General features: G+C 48.0%; 1 protein-coding gene and 1 long non-coding RNA gene across 5 annotated transcripts; one reads left to right on the forward strand and one right to left on the reverse strand.

Moving 5' to 3' along the window:
• Positions 1 to 654: 654 nt before the first annotated feature.
• On the forward strand, positions 655 to 6,683 carry LOC115250993 (uncharacterized). The gene is made up of 4 exons (XR_003889541.1): positions 655 to 1,059; positions 1,186 to 1,264; positions 6,096 to 6,166; positions 6,268 to 6,683. It is a non-coding gene; the product is annotated as an uncharacterized lncRNA (long non-coding RNA).
• On the reverse strand, positions 6,526 to 20,163 carry LOC101074123 (zinc finger protein aebp2-like). 4 transcript variants are annotated; one of them, XM_003967666.3, is made up of 9 exons: positions 19,530 to 20,161; positions 18,744 to 18,954; positions 18,494 to 18,601; positions 18,102 to 18,288; positions 17,743 to 17,867; positions 14,437 to 14,504; positions 8,805 to 8,918; positions 7,898 to 7,927; positions 6,526 to 7,360 (listed from the first exon to the last, which is right to left on the reverse strand). In XM_003967666.3, exons 1-9 carry the CDS (start codon positions 20,048 to 20,050, stop codon positions 7,354 to 7,356), a joined length of 1,371 nt encoding a protein of 456 aa, XP_003967715.2. In that variant the 5' UTR covers positions 20,051 to 20,161; the 3' UTR covers positions 6,526 to 7,353. The 4 variants fall into 4 exon arrangements, with proteins under 4 accessions (XP_003967715.2, XP_011605846.1, XP_011605845.2 ...); XM_011607544.2 differs by lacking the exon at positions 7,898 to 7,927; XM_011607543.2 differs by lacking the exons at positions 6,526 to 7,360; positions 7,898 to 7,927 and adding an exon at positions 8,489 to 8,653 and having other exon boundaries at positions 19,530 to 20,162.
• Positions 20,164 to 20,683: the final 520 nt, after the last annotated feature.

Below are 20,683 nucleotides of genomic sequence, written 5' to 3' on the forward strand. Positions count from 1 at the left end.
GCAAAGGTCGCACAAGATGTGAGTTCATCGTAAAAAAGTGTCACCTTCCTTCGAGATCCATCGCTCACGTCAACCTTCGTTGTCCCCATCCTGAAGTGTAGCATCAACTGAACATGGTGGACGCCGTGTCACACACCCACTGACCCCCCCCCCTCAACAACAAAATCAGCATTCACGACAGGAAGGGAGAAAACTCATCCCTTGGTGAGTCATTTGTAGAACGATCCTTCTCATCAGACCTGTAACAAGTCCAATTTCAGATGGTAATCCCCCTCAGAAAGAACACATTGATATGTAAATTGTTGTCTCAGAGTGGCAGAATTCTTCATAAAAAGGGGAAATGGATTGAAAATGATTTGGGGGGGACGTGCCCAGTAATGCATTCACACCGCTGTCCAGACATCTGGAGCCCACGAGACCAACCAGAACGACAAATAAAGGAATCTATCTGTCTGCTGTGCTGTAGCTAAAGCTGCCCAGATTCCACCTTTCAGACTCACTTCTGTGGTCCTCATGAATGCAGCACTCATGAAACCCAGATCTTTTTTTAATAAATGATATTCTTCACGCTCTACTCTCCCTGTCCTCCCCTCCCCCACTCCCATCCTTTGGCCTCCTTTTATCCAGCTCCATTCTGGTGCTGTGCAGTTGCACGCACAGCCTCCTCCTCCTCCTGGCACACGCCGCTCCGTCTACCCGCTGCCATTCAGAGGAGGAAGCGGCGACGCGGGGGCCCGGGACGGCGTGGCGGAAGAAGCTGGGGCATCGTCGTCATCATCATCCAGATGAGGAGAGCCAAACTTGAGCTCTGTCCATCCCCATCAGGCTGGCTGACAGTCACAAACTCATCTCTTATTCACCCCAATCATCAATTATACACAGGCCAAAGGAGGCCTGAGAGGCAGGGGGAGGCAGAGTGCATCCCGACTGCAGCGCCAAGGCTCAGCCCTTCTCATCGGCGCCCTCCTTCTGTCTCCGTGCGGCAGGAGGCGGCTCGTCATCGTGCCTGTAGCCGTTGCTGCTCTGCACGGACGTCTTGGATCTGGCCGTGCGGCTCAGGTTAGATCCCACCCGCCATGATGTGATGACAGGGGAATGCAGACCTGAGAACGAGCTGAGTTTTCCATTACGTGCACGTTGCATCCATTTCAAGAGCAGAAGTGACGTCAGTATTTATATTCCCAGATGCAATCGGATCAGCCGGAGGAGCAAAGCGAGCAGAGCGAAACAGAACTGACGGATAGCCGACATGAATCCCGCCAAGGTATTTACACAAGCCTGCATTTTTCTGGCCCCGTGCTCGGCCTTTGTTTTGCTTGTCGTGATTTACCACACAGTTGGGACCGATAACAAGCAACAAACACATTCAGTCCGGGAAGACAGATTTCAAAATGAAAAGTGGCGTTTGACAGTCAGGACGGTCTGTTAAAAGCTCCGCGTTGGGCCTGCGTCAGGTGTAAAATAGTGCGCCAACGTTGGGTTTAAGGAAAGGTCTACGACCTGAAAATGGTTCAGCTTCATGGGCTTTTTGGGGCAATAAAGCTGCCAAAGAGGCGACTCCATCCTGAAGGATCACCGGTCCCGCCTGCATGCTAACAATGCTAACCTGGAAAGAGAAAAAGCCTGGACGCCGGCAAGCGATCAGCTCTCCGCCTTCGTGATACGCGCTCCAAAAGTGATGCACGGTCGACATTTCTGTAACATGAGGGCAGTTTGATAGCCTCAGAAGACAAAAACAACATCCTCTCACACACGCTAACAGCTTTGCAGCCACTAGTTATTTCCATATCAGGCAATGCAGCTGGCGTAGGAGAGAGCGTTTTGAGGAGCGGGCTGGCTCTCACATGAAAGAGGGAGCATCCGTGCCAGAGTTAGCGTGACATGCCCATTTCTTCTGTGCGTGTGAGGGAGGGAGGGAGGGAGGAGAAAATGGTCACTGCAGCATTAAGTAGGTTGACGTGAGAGGGCAGCCCGACACTCGGCTCAAGAGGAAACCGGATCCAAGAAACGCGTCTCAGTGCTTCGTGCCCTCTCCAAGTGTGCGGCCATTCCACCACGACCATAAGATTTGACTTGTTTTTAATGTATTTCCATTTACATGTCTGGATATTTACATCATTTAAAGATAAGTTTGACAGTCTTGTGATCTTCTGGAACACGTCTGTGCAAATTCCGGTTCTGATGATTGATGGAGAGGGGTGTTTACGGGACAATCTCATGGCTTGAAATCAATTTAATGGGCTTTGACAGCACAGTGAGGATCTACTGCTTGCTGAGAGTAGTTTAATTTATGCACAATCCATAAATCCATGTTAAAAACACCTGATTTTGTACATTCCAAGAACTTATTCAGTCCATCCAACACCACATTCTCTTTCCTGTTTCTCCAATCTGTCAAAATTCCAAGAGGTATTGATGTGTTTGCATCTAACTCCTATGCTAGCACCTTAATACGAGGAGGATCAAGAGGAATAGAGTTGTATCTGTCAAAGCCTGGCGCTCCGAAGAAGATAACGAAGGGAGGCGTTCTGGAAAGGAAAACATGAGAACCCATACAGGAACTGGGCGGCGGTGTGAAGAGCCAATGCATTTAATCACCAGAGGGAAAATATGGAGGCTCGGCTCCTCCAATAAGCTCCCGAGCCCTCGCCGTGGTGGGGGAGATGGCACATTTGCAGTCATTATCCTGCACGCGGGGTCGCTCCATCTTGTTTATGTCGCAGAGAAACCGGCGTTCATTGTGTCAGAGGTTGAGGGTGATCTCCAGTAATCTGCCATGATAGAATTGTTTGAGAGGGAGGCAAGAAGCATGACATTATTCCCAGATGGCGGCTCAGTCCCACGGCCTCCCCCCGTTCTCCAGAGTCACAGGCGGGGGGTGGGGGGGTGGGGGGCGTGTTACAGCGCAGCACCTAAAAGGCCGAGAGTGTCTTTTGTCTTTCACATGAGGTAACGGGGAAGCTGACGATAGGCGTGACTAATGTGCCTTCACTAATTGGATCTCTCCAGGGGCCGAGTTCAGAACACAGAAAACAGACCCTTTTTATTTTTTCCACCATCGACCCATCTGGCTCCTCTGACCCCTCACGGAGCCGCACATCAATCGGCCGCGGCCAAGACGTGCTGTCACAATCGAAAACGTGCAGATACGGGCCCAAAATCTGCAACGTAACCTGATCGCGATAACCCCGCCGCGCTGACAGAAACGATCTGCAGATGGGATCCGTGACGCAGCTGCAGGAAACCGCAACACCAATCTGGACGCGAGACTTTCAAAGTTTAACGGGACCAAACCTGCTCTAATCACAGCCAACAGGATATCAGGACCCAATCGCCCGGCGGCCCTTTCTGGTCCAGCTCTGATGAAACATCGCCATCTTTAAATAAAAGCTGGTATCATTCAGCCGCACGGCCTGATGGGAGTGTGAAGAGCGAGCGAGATGCCGGATAAATGGCCAATTTGACACAGCGGCAGAGGCTGAATCCTGAATGAGCGCGGGGACAGAGCGGGATATTAACTCATTAATGGAGGCCTTTTTCCGTGCTTGTAGGTCAACTGTAATGATGACTTATGTAACCTCTTTATGCCAGCCCCCCCTGCATGATGTCAGGGAGCAGCCATGAATAGAGAAGGTCTCTGAGGACTCGACCTCTCTGTCGTGTTGGAGGAGACACCGGATGAGTTTTTGTTCATTCGTGGGTCGAATGTCCCTCAAAACAAACCGACTTTCACGTCATCTGGAGAGGAGGCGTGTTTTTATTTACCGCAGCCGCCAGCAGAGGGCCCCACTCCTGCTCCATTCATTTTTATTTACAGTCTATTAGTGTAACTGTGACCCAACACCATTAATCTGTTGACTATTAGATACCAAAGGTCACCAAGTCAGGCTGACGTGAGCCAAGACACACACGAGACATCGAGACTCCTGCTTCGTATCTTTAATATATGTGTTTGTGTTTGGAGGCACGACGGGATTTTTCAGGTTTTGGTATGAAGGTTTCTCCTATTTGTGGAGAGCTCTTCCAGCTGTTTCCCCAATGCTCCTTTTTCTTTTTTTAAAAAATGCAACATGCTGCTGGGATGTTTGCGGAACACCCGACACGTCCTGAAGTAAACGCAGCTGACCGACGTCCCGGTGGCCTCACGAGACGCCACCACGCAGCGGCTTTCTGCTCAAACTGGCGCCGCTGACGTTTGAAATGTCTTTAAGCTGCTCCGCCGGGTGTGAGATGTTTACACAGGATCGGCCGCTCAAGCCGACAGGAGGGGTCGACAGTGGGGGTCACTTGATGATGGATGGATGGTCCTCTGTGGCGTCCGCACTAATACGCAGGCTGTCAACAGCTATTTTTGCACTATTCTTTAAGAAAAGAATGACTTATCAGTAGCATCTTGAGGGGAGTTTGGGGAACGTGGAGATGAAGAGGACGCGCTGTAAACAGACCGTTACGGCTCCGTCAGGAGCATGACGGACGCCCAATAAAAAGTCCATCTACAGAGTGGGACTGACACGGAGCCGAGGCCTTCTGTTCCTACACAAACACTTAGAAATCCTTCTGTCACCCGACCGCACAATGTAGGAAAAACAGTCTTCCCAAAGTTGGATAAAACACGTGGAACCAGAAAAGCCAGACTCGGTGTCGAAGGGATTGAAGTCAGCCTATATCGAGAGGGCTGTTGGTTTGAATCCCCTCTGAGGCCTTTCTGAATGTGTGCGAGGACTCGGATCAGGTGTCGAAGCGGAAAATATTTTACAACATAAACAGGTAAATGTTTAGAGGAGGAGACGCAGGGCTGTCCTGCACATCGTCTCCAGCTTTTAAATAAGTGGAACAGTGAGAGAGAACAGTTCTAGTCCAGCAGCTCATCGCCTTTGTTCTAGATTTAACGGCTGCATTCAGCAAAGCATGTTGCCAAAGTAAATCGTGCACAATGAGAAAGTCAGGCGAGGCGTATCGGGAGCTGGGGATGATGGGAGAGACCCCGGTCTGAACAGCTTGGAACTGAATTTTTTTTTTAAAAAAAGGCATTAAAGAGTTTCGCACATGACTGAGGATTTGCGTAATGAGGCTCATGTCGCATTACAGGACAAGACTCCTTTAATGCGGCTGAACATTAGAAAAAAAATCGGGAATAAAATCAGATCACGAGTGCTCTGTGATTCATCCCGAACATACCGGATCTGGGGATTTTCCAGCGCAGATGGAGGCGAGAGGATGGGCGTCGGGAGGAAGAGGAGGTAGAGGAAATTTCATCTCATGGCTGGAGCGAGCAGACGTCACTTCGGGGTAGCATCCCGGCCTCTCCTCCGCAGGCTGAGGCAGGATTAGCTCCTGCAGGCCGAGCTTCAGGCACGCTGGATGCCACCTCGGAGGTCAGGATCTGGAAACTACAGCTACAACTACAACTTTGTTCCCATGAAAACACCTGGCAAACAACCACTGAATGGGAAAACACGCAGCAGTTGACCTCGCAGATGACTCTGTAGACGGCTGAAGCTAACGGCGTGGAGGCGGGCCCGGTGGTGATTCAAACGCAGCGGCGGATGCGGCCCCGGATGCGCCTCCACCCCATCGCGTCACGGTCAGAAGAAAGTGATCTATGGCGCCGTCGTCAAGGGCACACCCACGAGTCAAAATGTACACAAACGAAGAGAAACAAGTGTTCAATCTATTAAAATTAGATAACTAGGAGAAGATAAGTGGCCGCCAGAAGTGAAAAATCAGCCAACGCAGCCACCTGAGAAAGCGAGATGAAGCCGGGTGATTTAGGAAACGCGGCGGCGCTGACCTGATGCCGGCCTTCCGACTTGATTAGCGTGATGCCGTATTTAGTGGTCTGTGCACAAACCCACGGAGAGACCTCAGCTGTTACCCAGACGCATGAGGACAACCCATTAATCCAGCTTTAACTGCTGCTTCTGCCCCGCGAGGCTCCTCCCTCCATGATCGAGGCACCAGCTCCCACATTTCCCTTTATTCACTTGTTTCTGCACATCTGTCTCTCTCTCTGGCTCCTCTGCTTCACAGTCATTGTATGGAGCTTAAAATACATCTTCCCAGGTCATCGTCCACTTCTGCTTTCTTTGTTACAGCTCAAACTTTGGGCTGCCAGCACTGGACAACAATCCAAACCCTGCTCAAACGTGCACTAGAAGCCTGACTGGTACATTTGAAATGAACTACTTGCACATTTATTAAACTGAACAGACTATTGTTGGTTCATTTTGTTCTAATTGAGCTCTCTTTTCTTGCCCATGAAAACAGATTTGCTGATTAGATCTGCAACGTGGAGCGGAGGCCGCCAGATCACCGTTTTCTGCAGCCTGTGTGCGCACGGGTCCGAGATCAGGGAGCAGCGCGCTGCAGCGGACCTCTGCGTGAACTCTGAGGCAGGCAGCAAGTCTGGCCCAGTCCTCCGCTCCCTCGCAGCTCGCTCCCAGTCAGGCCCTCCACCGCGTACGACAGATACCGCAAATGAGGCGTCGCACCTTTCCATCATCCTCCGACTCCGTGCAAACGATCGCCATTTCCTCCATTTTATTACAAACACAATGTTTCATTGGCAACGACATACAGCAGAAAATTCACCATTTGTCACAGTAAAAACGTAATAACGGTAATTTATCATAACTATGATAAACACAAAGAAAAAAAAGGTGAAGTTGCAGGAATTTCCTCTTTTTCCACATGCGCTGAAATGCTTTCGTTTAGACGGAGTATTAAGAGCTTCGTGGTCGCGTCCTCACCCTGATTTATTACTCCTGCAGCACTTTGCATTTGAAGGAACAAAAGGCCGACATGATGACTCACACAGCATCCTCTCTCTCTCTCTCTCTCTCACACACACACACACACACACACACACACACACAGGTAAAATTCAGTGAGTGTAAACAGGGCAGGTTGTTACGAATCCCAAAGTGTAGGAAGTAAATAAAAAATGTCCCAGTAAGTTGACACAGATCATCACAGTAGCCGTGGTTCCATTCACACCTTAACAAATTATGCCAGCATCTTCATGTTACAAAAATAAGTTAAAAATCTGCATAAATTACACAAAACATATAAAATGTGCTGTCAGACAGAGTTAAACGAAACTGTGTTTTCACCAATTAGGACTTTAAGTAATAATAATAATAATCATTAAAAAAAACAAGCGTTAATGATTTTCTTTCTCCTGAAAATGTCCCATTTTTACATCACAGGTGGCTACAAGAGTCTTCAGAACCGATGAGGAGCAACAGGACAGCAGCAGAACAGCCCAGGTTCACCTCCCAAAGTGAGGAGCGCCCCGTCCCGTAAAGACACCTCGCGTGAACCAACACGTCCCCTCAAGAGTGGAGAGACCCTTCACAGGCTGGGCGGAGAGAGAAGGGAGGGAGACAGACAGATGGAGAGAGTGGGTCATCAAAGCGCTTTCAGCGAGGCCTTTTCACCGTTGCATCGGATGTTCGGACCCTCTCACAGGCAAATTATGGTGGTTTCCAAATGACCTCTTCACAATTAACTAGTTCCACAGAGCAAACAAAACCGTGAAACCTTGGATGATAAATAATCCCGCAGGATATTTAGCTGGGGGGGGCGGAGCCACGGGTGAGCCTGCAGATACATCAAACGCTGCCATGCCACAGAGGCACGATGAGGATTTTAGAAGTGAGGATGCCGCAGCTCAGAGATGACAGTTAACGAGTAGGAACTTCAAAAGCTCCGCAGAGACTGAAATCGACGTAGATATTGAAAATAGCGCCCTGGTGTTCATTGTATCGTGCTTTCTTTTTAATGTCATGCATCATAATGACTCGGAGGGTTTTCCATTGTTGGCAGCGAGCGACTCTGTAACTCTATTTACGACCAAGAGAGCTAATTAAATGAATCTCTAAGTGCTGCAGCTTACCTGCGCTTCACTCTCTTCTGAGGAAGTGCTCTGAAAACACAGAACATGGCTGCATTAGCCGAGTATCATAAAATGATCCCCGCGCAGAAAGAAAAACCCCACAGCAGATAATATAAACCGTGAATGCCACTTTGTCAGTGTTCATCCATTATATTTACTGCCACAGGCACCAGCCACCTCATTTGTTTGGGGGATTTCATGCATTAGGACGAGCTTGATGTAAACTGGCTGGCTGCTGACGTTGGATCCAGCCATGAAAGCAGAGTCCAGCAGCAGCCTGTGCAGCCACTGAGCCTTCAGATGGAATTAAAATCAGCCGGCCTGTGTGCTGATCAGCTCGCTGGTGAACCATATATCTGCACTGGGAGGACCACTTTGTTATTTTAAGCGTATTGTTCCTCTTTTGTGATACATTTTCAGCCTTTTATGGTGGACCATAAAGCTATCCTTGTTTTTTCATCTCAGACATGAGAGCAGTAAAACTGGAGGAGCTGATCTGGGTACGGACGGCAACACTGAGAATGTCTAGTGGAATGTAACGAAGGAGGCAGACACAAGATGTGGAGATGCTTTTACACAGGGGCACAACCGTCCAAATATCGGATTTTATTGGATTTTAACAAATCAATTGTTAAATATTCCTAATCCAAGATACTAATGACACTCTCACCTATAACTCTTTAATCAAACAGTACAATTTATTTCAAAAGACATCTCTGATCAAGCAGTGCAGAGGGCAACGATGGCGGTCGTTCCCTGCAGGACATAGTTGGCAGTTTGGTTTTATCATCGGGAGTTGGCGCCATCTGGTGGCGCAACATGTAACAGCTCCTGCGCTCTGCCCCGCTTTGTGCTGGGCATTCACCTGAGAATCGTTCTGAGAGGTGACTCACTCTCAAAGACTCACCGGTAGATGTTTGGGTCGAGGAGCATGGCCGTGTCCTGCGGCAGCTGGGAAAGATGCACCACCTTGGTTTTCAGCTGAGATCGCTCCGTTTCGTTCACCCACACGTCAGGTAATCTGGGAGAGGGAACATGTGGGGAGACGACAGGCGGTCAGCCGGGTTTACGGCCGAAGAGCGGAGGCAGGGAGGTGGATGTAGCAGGTTACAGAGACGGAAAAAGAGCTCCATTCAGCGTTCCGCGTGTTAACGACTTTCTCGGAATACTGAGCGTATTTCCTAAGTATGGTGGCAACCACAGACTTGTGCAGGCCTGCTGCACAGAGCATGCACATGTGATTGATTAATCTGTAATAAACCCCGTTAGGTAGGCTTTATTTTCCACCAGGTGATCCCCCCCTCACACACACACACACGCACAGACAGACACACACACTGCGCCGCTGCGCCACACTCTACTCGGAGCAGCCGTCTTTCGGTTGAAAGGAGGAAAAGTCGAGGTGCAGAGGAAACAAAGAGCTTAGCGAGTTAACTGCCCCCCCCTCCTCCAGCCACCCCTTTCCTGCCCCTAGCATTCCCCTCGTCACCACGTGCGTCATCACAGGAGCCCCCAGAGATGCAGACATGCGAGCACACACACACACACACACACACACACGCACGCACACACGCCAGTTAGGCAAGACGGCAGCCATCCAGCCAGATCCCTCATTCACATGCCTCTTCAGAACGGGCTGACGAGGCATGTGGGATCTGGGACGGTGCGCAGGTACTTCTGTGTGTGCAGCACATTCGCTGCAGAGAGGGGAGGCAGAGACGTTTAAATGCTTGTGTAACTGAACTATCCACCGTGTGTGTGTGTGTGTGTGTGTGTGTGTGTGTGTGTTTAAAGGGAAGTAGCTGGGACTGCTGCACACACACGGGTGAATCAGGACTAAAACACAAGAATCAATTTTTCAACCGTAACAAAGAACACACGGAGATGGAAGCTCATCTTCATAAAAGAGCATTTAAAAGAGCATTTACAGCATTTAGGAGGGAATAAAGTAGAGGTTGAGGATTGGAAAGGCTGAGCCAAGACTTCAGTTTTCCTTGAGGCGTCCTTGTGCTGAGGGAGGCGAAGCCACAAGGGAAGCAGAGCGAGTTGTCCTCTGATCAGGGTTGAGCAGTTCAATCCCCTGGATCCTCTGTGTCAGAGTCATTACCGTGGCGACGCACGTGTAAAGGGTCACCTGACACACAGCTTCACACAGTATCCTCTGCCATCAGTGGCAACTCTAAAGAGCTTTCGGAGCTTTAAATGCTGAACCATTAAACTCCTACAATATTCTGAGAAGGACTGAAGGCAAATAGTTTTATAGCTGAGTGGCCAGATGAGACTCAAGAGTTGGCTTGTGCCTTTAAAATGTACATATTTTGTGAGTCTGCAGAACTTCTGTCAGATTAAAGCCTGGCCTTTAGGGGAGATTGAGAGCAGTGTTCATTATATCTGAACCAGGAGCAATAATTCCATCACAGACTAGTCAAGTGTGGATTATATCTATAACATATTAAATATCTTTATGTGACACACAGCCCTACGGGAAGCTTCCCGTCCCCAGAAAGTGCATCACTCAGTGAAACGGAGCAGCCCGGCGCTCCACTCACAGGGTTGGGGGGCATAGAGGACAATGCGGACTAAAGGAAAGCTGTCAAAATTAATGGGATGGCGTGACTTTGGTACAATAGTGCACGGAGACTTGTGCTCCTGCACACCCTGCAAGGAGCTCGGTCATTAAATGGAGCGGCGACATCGCTCACAGATGCCGTGAACGCACGCGAGCTGCTATTTAATTACTCTCAGACTTGTTATTTTGTCTGCCTGATACTTCCTGCACGTCCGTCCCGGCCGTCCCGGCCGGTTGAACTCGGAAACTATTCTGTCAGAGACATCCGCACAGGATAAAGCTCCAGCATCTTCGCTGAGAGGTTCCACGGTGGCCCACAGCTAAACCCTGACCTCCACCCTTAGAATGTGCAGCTCTATAAACTCTGTTGCAGTTGTGGTTACTTTCATCATCTCGGATGACGCAGATGTGTTTACGCCAGAGAGTCTTTGTCTCGTCCTGACGCACAAGGTTACCTTCTGCGTCTGGGCGAGACCTGGACGGGGATGGGGGGGGGGGGTTCCAAAAGTCAGTCAGATAAAGGCAAACTTAAATCAAATGTGCAACAATTTGACTTTGAGCCACATGAATCAACTCTGGGAACAATCACCAGTGTGAAGTTTATCTGTGCTGGTTCTACTGTTTCTTTTTGGATGGGAGCAATCGGCCCACATTCTTGCAGACAGTAGTGTTTATGCAGCCCTTTATTTCTCAAAGTACAAACTGCAGTTGGACTTAAGGGCTGATTGAGACGAGATGAAATCCAGTCCAGCTTTGTCTGATTGAAACTATCTAATCCTGCACTTAAATGATCATTTTAGAACTAGCGAGAAGTAGCGAGATCTCTGTGGTTCTACATTAAAGCGCATCCTTAAAAATATGTTTAATTTCATATTTTGTGCTGTAAATATACCGATTTATGCTTTAAAACATCATGACAGTCTCATTCCTAACATTCAAATGGACACTGGCCAGCCTAAAACGAGCTTATTTAGGTTCATGCATCTTGAATTCATTTTGAGGTCACATGTGCACCTCCCACTGTAAAAAAGGTCCATACAATGGAATAATTTACTTCAAAACCTCTACTTGGGTTCATTCTGGATAAAACCTTTCATTTCCAACCATTATTTAAGAGATAAAACCATGTTACATACATTAACTCAGTGGTGGATTGTCCATAATGAGCTACTGGAATGATTTATTCATCTAAAGCAGGCAAATCCAACATCTATCAAGGCTACGATAGCAAATAAGACTTCCTGTCCGTCCGTCCGTCCATGGATCCATCCACCTCAGCCTCCTCCCCAGTGAGCAGGTGGTGCCTCTGGTTGAATATGCTCTGTGTTAATCTGTTACTCATTAAACCACATGGAGTTAATGAGTGTCAATCAGGACGAGAAGGACTCGGCCGGCATTAATAAACATGAATTCCCACATTCGCCTGGCTAATCATTGCTCATCAAGGCAGCGAGTGACGTACACGTGCACTTCACTTTGACCTTGGTGTTGAGGAGCAGGGCCCACGAAGGACTGCAAACATTCGTCGTCATCACTTAAAATCTCCTCACGAACAGGAAAAACGTGCCTGTCGTGCACGGAGACGCCCGGAGCTGCAGCTCAGCTTTACGCTGGCTAACCACAGCAGAGGCCGCGTGTTTACTCACTGGCGTTTTAGTTGTTTAGATGATCATTGTGGTAAGTGTATATTTAGCGAGTAGCTAATGTTTATGCTGAGAATATGCTCGTATCTTTGGATTGGGCATGCACACAGCCTTGTGTAAAGGTGTAATTGGCTCTCGTTGCTGCATAAACCTTGAGCGTGGAGCTTCCACCTCCCTCACAGCCGACATTGCTCCGAGACCACAGGCTCAGGGATCCTAATGAGCCAACTTGGGAACGCTGCAAAGAACTCTGGGTTGGAAACTAAACATACCTCTATCCTTAGTCTAATCGGCATTGTTTTGGAGGAAAAATGATGGCTTTGTTGGTCTTTTTTGGTTGCTCGTGTGTTACCAGTTTAAGGTATCCACGGTGCACGGATGTTTATGTTTATTTAAGACCAGACCAGCCTGTCATGGGATGAATAAGTCACAGCAGCATCAACAAAGACCCCCGCATGGCTGAAGGCCCACAGTATCTTTACATCTCTCCCCTAACGACCGTGTTCCCCCGTCATTTCTCCCTTTCATCCACTCGAGGCTCCTCACTCATCCGTTCTGTCCCAGTCTGACTCTGGAGTCTTTGGTATCCATCTCCATCCACCACTGTGTGGAATTAATCTGGGGACTTGATCGCTGCACTCCATCTTTCCTCCCTCACCCTTTACCTCATTATTCCTCTATGCGCGAGATTAAACTCCCACGTGTGGAGGGAGGAGGAGACGGACAAACTGGATCAGAGGGGAGAAAGGAGGCTGGAGCAGCTCACAACCAGGTTTTAGTTACAGTGTGTTTAAGCGGAAGCTGTCAGCTGCCATTGGCCTCGCGATACATCATCCAGGTTTCCTTATGCAGTGCCATTTTTGCTCTTCCCCCTTCCTCTTCGTCTCCCTCGGCTCCTTCTCCTTCCCTCCGCTCTCCATCGTCTTTATTCACATCGATTTCTTTTATGCCTGCTTCTTCTGATCTCCAAACCCCTTCACCATCTGATCTTTCATCCTTTCCCTCTGCGCTCTGATCCTCCTCTGAAGCCGCACGCTCAGAGTGTTGAAAGTGGGGAGACAGGATCCCTTGAGCAAGCATCACTCTCAAAACCACTTTTTTTTAGCGTAAAAAAAAAATTGCTTTCTTTAACAGGCAGACCTGTTTCTTAAGCCTCAATAACAGAATCTGGGTGCCCAACTGACAGCTGATCACTTTAATTAGGGCCGAAGCACAGCTGAGAGGCAGACGGAGCTAAGCTGGAGACAATGTTGGAGTGAACTGGGAGGGTTGGCTCAGGGGGGGGGGGGCGAGCGTGGCTCTATATTGTTATTATCGTTCATGAGGGTTCAATCAAGGATTGAAACCAATAGAGTATCAAATCAAAGGAACTTTACCGTAGATAAAAAAAAGTGGTTGTCTTTTCTGTGATGGTCAGATCTTCCCTGAAGAACACATTCCAGCTCCTCCTCAAAGAGAATCTCTACTTTTCTGCTCATCTTTGGGACCCTGATTGGAGCTGGGACCTGGACCTCTGAGAGCTGAGCCACAGCAGATTTATAGGGTGCGATTCGGAGATTTACATGCCCAAAGGTGAAGGAACGCCACCCCGTTGCGTGCACACATGGAGACGGCACAGTGAGACTATGGGAGAATCCCGCCTGCGTGCACGGAGCAGCGTTCTAACAGGACCGAGGTTTTACGTGGTTGGCACGTTCAGGAAACTGGACTGCAGCTGAGTGGAATTTAGGTTTATGGACACACAAAAAACATTTTATTGAATAATCTGAACAGAATCTGATCAATCTCCAGCGTAACGTTCAACGATGGCCCGTCTGTCCTGCGTACAGTTACAGGGATTCTCTGGTGTGTGTTGTTCCTTATATGAACGTTCTGCTGATCTGCGTGTGGGTTTTAGATTCTCTTTTATACCCTTTAAATACCCCTGTGCTGCTGTTACTGCAAATTCCATCAGTGTGGGGCAAATAAAGGAATATCTGGACAGTTTGACCTACAACCTACAGAAATATGTGCAGTTCATACACATCCTGATTAAAGTAGCATTTGGGGATAATACTGAGGTCATTCAATACAGAATTAAATAAATGCAATCTAAATCTAAATCTAATCTAATCTAAATCTAATCTAAATCCACCTCTGGCTACCATCTACTGCACAAGTGCCATGAAAAGGTGACAACAATCCACATTTTCAGCTTTTTTTTTGGTTTTTAGAAACAGCTAAAATCACCCATTATTGTGTGAACTGCATCACAGTTTGGGCACTTTTGTCAAGGTTTATAAGTTCAAGGTGCACGTCAAGAAGACTGTAGGAACGGCTTTACTCACATGTCTTCAGGCGTCCAGTGAAGGAGGACCTTAACTTTGCCAGATCCTTCTTTCCTCTTGGCTAGCACCTGCACAACACACACACACACACACACACACACACACACACAATTAACCACCATAACCTCACTTGGTGTGTGCTGGAAGAAAAGTGATTAGACTCCTGACCATCTCCTATCTGGACATGAGGGAGAGAACAGTTGACCCAGATGGAACCAAGAAGATCCATCGAGTCTGTTGCCGCCAACTTCTGTTGCGTGCTGCTTTTGATTTTGTCTGTTTTATTGCTTATTCTGCAGTCACACTGTTCAGGGGCTCAGTCACAACCTCCACGTTACGAAGGCCCCTCTTATGTGGAAATACCAGATCTCCAATGCACAACATTTCATCCATCACGCTGTGTTGGTTTATAGTAAAACTGGCCTGGAATTCACACAAATATTGTCAGTGGGGAAAAGAATAGCTAGAAAAATAACCAGGCCTGTCAAAAATAGCCACCTCTTGCGTCAATTGGCTCTTTTTTCTGAGGAATGTCTATTTTTAGGCCGGGGAATGAGCTCGCATGTGAAGAAGTTCTCCTACGCACATGAATATCTGAAATGACCCCAGAGACTGGCTGTGGCATTGATGGAAACTGGTTTGAGGACATTACGAAGGCTCCGCTGAGAAAACAGACCCTAAGACCCAGAACTGGGCTCCTCTTAGACCTCGTTGAGCTCATACTTAAGCAGGAAGATTCACAGTTTTTTCTTCACCTTACTGTCAATATGAGGCTTATCCATGGGGTCAAAACATGTAAAGTTACGTCGTACAAAGTTACACCAACTCTTGCGTTGCTCTGTCAATGCAGCAAACCTTTCATTTAAAGAGAAATCGGTTTTAATTTCCCTTGAGAGATTTTAGAAGAACAGTCTTCTCTGCCATTTATATGAGAAACTGGGTTATTAATCAGCTTCTTGCAGGTGTCCATGGGCATAAGAAAATTTAGCAGAGGTAACCTGACGTCTGCACAGCTGGACGATGGAGGAGCGGCTCATTAAGAGTAAAGCAACTTCAAAATTACATTTATTTTACTGTAAAGGCAGCATGGAGCGAAAAGGGTCCAAATCACAATTAGTTTGGCCGAACTGTTGATGTGAGGAACATTTTAATGTGCCCTGTATTTCAGGCCAGTTATACAAAAAGACCTCGCTAATGATGAATAAACACGGCAACAACATATCAGATCAGAGCTTCTAATCAATGCACAAGAACGTTTAAGCCAGCAATAAATTCATGTGCAACTAGCTGGGATTTAAGAAGCGGCCCTTTGTATCCACTTGTGATTAAGATGAAGGGAAGCTTCGTTTCTAGCCGAAAGAGCGACATCTAGTGGTTTAATGTGGACTACTGCATAAAACACCCTTCTGTCCCTCCTATTAGGACTATATTTGGATTAAATCATATAAGGTCAAATGAAGAGAACCTGGATGCTGTTCTAGTTGCACTAAAGGCTCTAAAATGTCTCAAATCTGAAGAGTAACACTTTAGAACACCGGAGGCTGTTTTACTGCCCTTTAAATTAGAACTGCTTAGCTCTTCTCGTGCCCTCAGGCTTCTCATGTTGGTAATTACATACAGGGCCAGGCTGAAAGTGGACATGAAGATGCATAAAGGACAAGATTGGAAAGAAGGGAAAGTATTTAAGCAGCCTTATTTCTGAGCCGAGTGTTCGATGATTGGAAAAAAGTGTGTGAAGAGACCGATCTTTATGCACTTAAGAGAAGGAGGTAATAGAGATGGAGACATGGGGAGTCAACAGTGGAGATTAGTGTGGTTCTAAATGAGGCCAGGACCAAAGCTGGGGGAGTGCAGACCCGGGTGCCTGTCTAGTATCAAAGGGTCAAGCTTCAGATGACGCAGATTGCTGCATTCACCAAAATATCCCATCATAAACATGACTGAGCCGCTCTGGCATGTCAGCTGCTCCGCTGGCCACATTCCACAGAACCCCCACAGCTCTGCTCCATCTCCCGAGGCATGGGAGGGTCCACAGAGGCCTGGTTCTGACGCAGCACCGCAATGTCCTCCACCACAACCCTCCAGGGCTTGGAGGGAAACCGAAGGTATGGTCAAAGGGCCAGATCTCCTCCCAAGGCCATGACCCTGACATCCTCTTAATCCCTTGTCCTTTCTCTTCCCTGTTTAGCCTCCACTGTCCAAACATGTTTTAACCTCTCCAGACCTCTCCCCAAGATTTACATCCTTTATGTCTCTTTATTATTATCTCTAAAGTGGCTGCGGCTGAGCAATTAAAGGAGTGTAAAAGAAAAGCTGTCGTCTTTAGGTTAGTGTAGATATCAGTTCAATGGGACTCGGCTGAAGATGTTCAGAACTTCTGGGGTTCTCTCACACCTGCGCCATCATCTGTGGCCCCGCTCTGACCTTATCACCCTCAAACCCTCACGTTCAAACTAAAGTTCAAAATCTGAGGGGATATTTTCTTAAACTGTGGATTTATGTTGAATAAAAATGTATTTTCATCCTCAAAGTGAGCTCTTTGATGAGCTTCAAAGGGGTGTATAGCGCCCCCTAGTGGATTGAACTTGAAACGCTGTCATTAATAATCTAACGTTCCTTTCCTTCTCAAATCAACCTGATTGTTAACCTATAAATGATGAAGTATGCCATCATTTGTCACTGTGACTAGGTTTCTTTAGGGTAAATGTTCTTCCTTTGAACCCCACATGTCCCCTAACAATCCTGGGGAAAGGCACGTAGAGAGTCATCAATTATGCATCAGGCACGGAGCATCACACAGCACACAGCCAATAAAGTTATTGTCTTTTCTGGGATTTTTGATTGAATGCAGGGGAAAAAAACAAAACAAAAAAAAACCTCGAGGCAATTCACAAAGTTCATTCCAAGTGCATGCAGGGAAACTCAGTGCAGTGATGGGAGGCTGACGTTCAAAGAGCAACCCTTCCACGCCCCCTGTTGTTGAAAGAAGAAAACAACAAAGCGGCTAAGAGTGGCTTAGCATCAAAGAGACGATGATCAAAGGATAGCGGAAGGAGAGATGAATAAATGGCATCTATCCATGCTGCTCCGTTACTTCTAACCCGAAATGCTGCAGAAAAAATGGTTTTATGACGCACAGGATTCCCTGAAACATGCACTTCCAGGCTGGTTACAAACCAGCTGTGGACGCTCCTGTCTGAGCCTGAAACATGTCATGGCGGCGCCACGCTCGGAGGATTACATCCACACACACACGAGGCCTGAGGGGGTCGGGGTGTGAGAGGGGTTTAGTGGGATCGGACTCACCGTGCTGTGGAAGACCACACTGTGGCCGTTGCCCACACTCTCGATGTGGGTGGAGAGGTTGAGGCAGATGGCTCTGTGGCGAATGGCGTCCATGGTTTGGGCATCAAAGAAGTCGTGAGGCCTCGCTGGAGGAAGATAACAGAACAAACACAGTTCCGTTGTGGTTCTGGGTTTTAAAAAGAAGAATCTGGAGAAAATCTCACGTAGTCCGACGCTGCAAGTAACTAAGAAATGATATGATAACATGTCTGACAACATGTTTTAGGGTGCGCTTGTCATGATTTACCTTTCAACCGAGAAATGACGGCATTTGAAGGCTTTAGCGGGTGTTTGTTTGGTGTGTGGGCATAGGTACGTACGTAGGGAGCACCTTCGTTTGTTCTTGAGTTTCTTCCTCTTGTTGAGTCCAGCTTTGGAGGGAGACTCCTCCTTCAGTTTGGCCTGGCTGGACATTTTAGAGGAGTTCTGCTGGCTGAAGTGGCTGGGGACGTGCCGGGCTAAGCCTCCCTGGGATGCAAAGCTGGCGTTGCAGCCGCCGACCACACACTGTGGCAGAACGCAACAATAAATCATCCGAAATTAATCCGAAATTTAGATATTTACCGCTACGGCAACAGAGAGGAACAAGACAGGGGAATTCTGCATGATGTTATTATGAATAGTAAAGTCATAATCTATGATAAAGTCATAACTGAGCGTTCAGGAGACTCCTGAGGAGCAGATGCACGTTCACACGTGTTGCTATGGTTACCTTGAACGGCTTGTCTCCACTGTGGGTCAACATGTGTCTCTGGAGCCAGCTCTGGCTGGTGGAGGGGGTGTTATACACTTTACATCCCTTCCACAAGCACACAAACACCTGGAGGAAGAAGAAGAGGGAGCCAAAATGAGTGGAAGAGCGGATAAGCTAGGAGTTTAAAGTCTCAAGGTGGCAATAATGCTTAATTAATGAAGCCTCCTTTGATTGTATTGACATTATTATCAAATTCTTGTCCACTGACCCCTCCTCGCTGACCGTCCACGTGAATGCTGCGGATGTGCTCTGCCAGGTCAGGGCTGCAGCTGAAGTACTGCAGACAGAGGTCCCAGCAGCACGGGTACGCCACCGTCTTGGCTCCGGAGGAGGCAGAGCTACTCTGACCGTTCATCATGGCGGGGGTGGAGCGGCCGCTGGACACCGTGCTCTCCATCTCCATCAGGGTGCTGCTGATACTGAGAGAGACTCCGAGTACAGTTACACCGGAAGCAAAATAAATATTCAAATTACAACAGGCTGGTTTGAGCAACAGATGCAAATGTCGTGGGGTCGTTTAAGTTATTGTGCATGAAATCCTTTAAGCTGCACGTCATTTTCTATGCGTTCCACTTTGATGACTAAGCAGCTCCGTTATCTTTTATCATTAGAAGTTCTTATCTGAAATTGCTCACTCATTAAAGGGGGGACATCTTGATAACGTTGGATTAAAAGGACTACTGGCAGTCTTTTAAACTATCTGCAGACATTTGCTAGCTGCTGAAGGAGGAACATTCCCATGCAGCTACATTTAATCCAAGCTGAGGGCACCAACAATGCAGTTATTCAACTAATTAGATGCTTTTTCTAATCAACCGTCATGTGCACAAATGGAAAACTTCAGAAAAGTTTTATTTTTATTCCTCCGTGGAATTTTCTACAAGAGAAAACATCCCGGTTTTGGTAAAGAAGCACAAGACAATAGAGAGGTAATTGAGGCAGAGAGCAGCACATTCCTCAGCTAGGACCACTGGTCCTGCTGTCCCCTGCTGACCTGTCCTCGGAGTCCATCCGGCTCAGCGGTTCACCATCCGACGATGACATCTCGACACTCGGCCGCCTCTTGTCGCCCAGCTCGCCGCCTCCTCCTCCGCCTGGCTTCTCGCCATCCTCACCTAAAGATTTGCTCTTCTCGCAGTCTAACCCGGAGCTCCGGCTGTCCTCCCCTGACTCCTCTTTCGTTTCTTTCGTCTCTTTCGCAGCATTATCGCCAGCCAGCTCGTCGCTAACCTCAGCCGGGCTCTCCCGGGTCTCTGGCTTGGACTCCGGTTCTTGGGGAACCGCCGTCTCCTCCGCAGCAGCGCCGGCATCCGTCGCCGCCTCAGCCGTGGCCTTGTCCGCCTCCGGAGCAGGCTTGTCTTCATCGGCTTCCATTTTCGTTTCTACGCTGCAAGGTTGTTCGTCCGTTTCCGGTCCCGTTTCTTTCTGCTCGCCGTCGCCCCGGTTCGCCTCGGCGGACGGGGCATTGTTTTCGCCGCACAGGGGGAGGAGTTCTTCGGTCTCCGCAGCAGCCATTTCGGCCGTGTAGGTGCCGAGCGAGCGGTGCTTTGGGGGAGCAAATTAAACCGTGGCACCGTGACAGACGTTTGACTGCAGAAGAAGGGCGGGGCCAAACGCCGAGATCTGGTCCCTGATTGGCCAGCGGCGACACGAGGAGGAGAAACTCTGACGTTGACATTTAAACTTTCCATGTGTCCCCAATTTCCTATAGTACGGCACTTCCTTGCATACCATCTGTTAAATACTCACTATTACTAAAACCTAACTAGAGTTATGCAATATGTAGCCATAGAAATAGTGCTGCTTCCCATTATTTTAGGGAATAGAAAGTACAAAATAGTGGAAAATGGAAATAGTACAAACGTTTATGGACAAGTGCAATTAGTATTCTTAGTGCAAATGCCTCAAAGTTGTCTTAGTTACTAAACGTTGCTTTTATCATATCTTCAAGACAAGCATTATACCAACTAGAATGTTGGAAAGTGAAAAGGGCGTTTCAAAATGAGTTCGCTGGACAAAACGCAAGAGACACACCTGTAAATTAATATCAAAGCCACTAATGGCCGCAAGAGGGAGCCATAACTCTACGTTTAAACCGTACGCGTCTTAATAAGACTCCACAAATGTCCAAAATTTGGCGTGAACCTT

The sequence above is a fragment of the Takifugu rubripes genome, chromosome 9 (assembly GCF_901000725.2).
Source record: "Takifugu rubripes chromosome 9, fTakRub1.2, whole genome shotgun sequence".
Classification (NCBI taxonomy): domain Eukaryota; kingdom Metazoa; phylum Chordata; class Actinopteri; order Tetraodontiformes; family Tetraodontidae; genus Takifugu; species Takifugu rubripes.

Bases quoted from the DNA above. Each gene is read 5' to 3' on its own strand.
- LOC101074123 (XM_011607543.2), bottom strand. From the start codon at position 20,050: ATGGCTGCTGCGGAGACCGAAGAACTCCTCCCCCTGTGCGGCGAAAAC. The intron at 18,955-19,529 runs GTCAGCAGGGGA...AGTCTCTCTCAG, and splicing joins CGGATGGACTCCGAGGACAG to TATCAGCAGCACCCTGATGG. The intron at 18,289-18,493 runs GTAACCATAGCA...GTTCTGCCACAG, and splicing joins GTGGAGACAAGCCGTTCAAG to TGTGTGGTCGGCGGCTGCAA.